A 3,587-nucleotide genomic window follows, 5' to 3' on the forward strand; every position below is an offset into this window, starting at 1 on the left:
ATGTTGATCAAGGGAAAGAATTTTATAATAAAGAATTCAAGAATCTTCTACAAAAATTCACCATAAAAATGTATTCAACTTACAGCAATTTGAAGGCATCAGTTTGTGAGAGATTCAATCGGACATTGAAGGAGAGAATGTGGAAAAAATTTTCTCTCCAAGGATCATACAAACGGTTGGATATACTTCCTCGAATCATATCATGTTATAACGATACAAGACATCGGACAATCAAAATGAAACCCAAGGATGTGAACAGTGCGAACGAGAAGTTCGTTCAACACCGAATTTATGGAAAAAACCGAAACAATCAAATCAAGAAAGCTAAATTCAAAGTTGATGATCCAGTTAGAATCAGCAAATATAAACATACATTTGAGAAAGGTTATACACCTAATTGGACAACCGAAATTTTCAAAATCAATCAGATACGGAAGACCGATCCAACTACTTATAAATTGATCGATTATCAGAGTAGTCCAATTGAAGGTATTTTCTATGAGGAGGAATTGGCGAAAGTGCAACACCCTGACATCTATCTCGTTGAGAAAGTCCTGAAAAAACGAGGGGATACATTGTTTGTGAAATGGTTAGGCTTCGATGACTCTCATAACAGTTGAATTAATGAATCTGATGTGTGAAGTGTGAACTTTTCTCTTTTTATTTTCTATAATGTACAAATATAGATGAGTAATAAAAAACAAAATCAAAAATGTTATTTCATTATTTATTTTTTCCTTTATTAATTATTGAATCAGATTGTTGTATCCCCANTTTTTATTTTCTATAATGTACAAATATTGATGAGTAATAAAAAACAAAATCAAAAATGTTATTTCATTATTTATTTTTTCCTTTATTAATTATTGAATCAGATTGTTGTATCCCCATGGTATTGTATCTGTGGTGTGAGATAATAGAACACGTTTATTATCTTCCCAACTCAATGCCAACTTCTTCTGGAATATTGTGTGTACCTCATGTTTTTTACTCTGGATCAAATACTGATTCTTGAAAATATGCTCATTATCAAGGAGGCAGCTTTTGTAGTCGTCGAAGGTAATTTTCCTCATTGCAGCATTTTTAACTCCTTTAGCTTTTTTCTTAGCTTTGTCATTATCCAACATCCGAAATGCATATGTCTTCGCTCGGAGACCAATAAATTCAACCATGATTCGACCGTTGCTTTCATCTTTCATAAGGCCCAACGCTTTTTTATTTTCCAACGGTATTTCATACTCGTTATTCTGTTGATAGTCGGATGTATCAAATTTGTGTATATCTTGTCTGATGCACTCATATATATTGGGTAATTGAAACGAATATAACAAACTGTCTGTATCGGTGTACATCAATTTTGCTGCAGCTCCAAATTTAGGTTTAAGATAGCTATAATGAAAATCGTACACAATCGTTTTCGATAAATCAAGAATTGTGAATCCAATGTAGGTCGGTTTCTTGAAATAAACAGCTGTTCGATTCATTTCGATGATGGTCATATCCTCATCAAACGCCGTACAGCTGTGAAAATTTGGTTTTGCTATCAACGCTTTTGCGCCATATCGACCACCCCATTTCGTGACAAGCTTCATGTCTTTCTGCTTTTTGACGTTTTCCATTATTTTCCGAATACCGCATTATTCATCAACTTATAAAAGTTCTTCTCAAATTCATTCTTTGATTGTTGTCTTTTAACTGTATTCAGATCAATATATGATTTTAACCAGGGCTTCTGATTGAATTTCAAAATGCGATGAATAAGTTTTAGTTCCATCCCAAGAGCTGTATATTGTATCAAGTTCCGATAATGTATTACATACTTCTTTTTCGGATAAAGTGTGGATAAAGTGTGGTCGCTAATTTTGCATGTTTACTTCCTGGAGGGATGAAATGCTCAGGACAAAGAGGAAAATCTGTATGTAGTTCGTGTAATTCTTGAGGATATTCCAGATGAACTTCAAGGAACCAACCGGAGAATCATCAGGGACATTCAAAATATCCACAGAACTGCTATCAACACATTCAAACGAATCGTAGGGTAAACTAATGCTCATCGCAGCACCATATAAATTGTTCACATCGTAATACATCAAATATGATGTTTCTAACGATTTATCGTAGAGTTTCTCCCCCATGAAAGGATTATTGGCGTGAGCATATCTATTTGCACATTGTGATACACCACCTCTGATACCTTTCTCGATGAATAGTATCATTTCAGGCTCAGTGAAAAGCTCCAAATTTACCTGGGTGTATTTCAACATTGCATCGAAAGCTAATCCAGGTGCTGTGTAATAATGTAATGGGTCTAATTCATATGTGGAAATGCAGCTACGACGATAATTTTCAAATATGTCAGCNAACATCACTTTCTCAAATCTATACCTGTTCTCTTTTGTACTTTCTATCTGGGTTTTCTGAAGAGAATATGGATTATGAGCCCCGGATAACTAAAATCTTAGATTGTTAAATCTAATATTATAATTGCTCATAACAGGTGTAACGTGACATTTTCGTATGGGGGTTAAAAATGCCTATTACCTTCACCCTTCTTCCCCTTCATCTAGTTGAACTCAAAAATACAAAAATCTATGGGAGCCAGGTAATTTTTCGCCGGAATTACCAAACCGGATGATTCAACAAAACCAACTCTAATTGATTCCAAAATCTCAAAAATTTATACAAAAAGGGAGAAAACTAGATTTCTGGGGAAAGGTAACGGTCCTGGGTTCGCTCAGTGTGCTAGGTTGTGGAGAGAGGGGTGGATTTTAGGTGGAGACGGGTATTGGGTGGCCAAAACTACAAAAAAAGGAAAAGAAATCAACATCGTTCTTACGTGTTTCACTATTGAAANTGGCCAAAACTACAAAAAAAAGGAAAAGAAATCAACATCGTTCTTACGTGTTTCACTATTGAAATATGAGAATCACCGATTTTTTTTTAAAAAAAGGCATTTCAATTCTCTCAAAAAAAATATTTAAAAAAAGAAAAAATCTACAATTAATAACTAACAATACTGATAATAATAATAATCATAATATTAATTCCGCACTCTGATAGGAAATAGTCCAATCTGACAAAAATATTCGAAGAAATTAATATCACCGATAAATACCTCAAATATGCCGAAATAAACATTTGGGGAGAGTAGAAATACACGCTAATCCCTAAATACTCGAGAATTCCGAGAATTGGGGGGAAAGGTATGCGAGCGACAATGGGAGCGAGAGAGAGGAGAATGTATTCATCCATCGATTTTTCGTATCACCCAGAACGGCTGAAATTCCGTAAAACTCAACTTGCCATAACTCGAAAATGGCAGAGTCAAAAATTACGAACCTTGAGACAAAATGTCCGGGAGAGTCTACCGAAGACAACAATACCCAAAAAATCATTTTCCCTCAATAATTAGCCGCCTCAGGTTAATTAACCCGCGGGCGGAATTCTAAAATGCCCGCGTGAAGCGAGAATAGCCACGTATAAACGTGGATGGGTATCTGAGGTGAGTCGAGAGTCGGGGGGGAATTCCCCCTCGAGAAACACGGCATACACGCCAGCGAGAATATGCTGGAAATCCATAAAAACCA

The 3,587-nt window shown here is 35.4% G+C and overlaps 1 protein-coding gene across 1 annotated transcript; it reads left to right on the plus strand.

The window, feature by feature from the left end:
* The first annotated feature begins 236 nt into the window (after positions 1–236).
* On the plus strand, positions 237–620 carry LOC107045958. The gene has a single exon (XM_015268388.1). The coding sequence runs from the start codon at positions 237–239 to the stop codon at positions 618–620; it is 384 nt and encodes a 127-aa protein (XP_015123874.1).
* Positions 621–3,587: the final 2,967 nt, after the last annotated feature.

Source organism: Diachasma alloeum, unplaced genomic scaffold (assembly GCF_001412515.2).
Source record: "Diachasma alloeum isolate Michigan unplaced genomic scaffold, Dall2.0 Dall_scaffold_01138, whole genome shotgun sequence".
Classification (NCBI taxonomy): Eukaryota; Metazoa; Arthropoda; class Insecta; order Hymenoptera; family Braconidae; genus Diachasma; species Diachasma alloeum.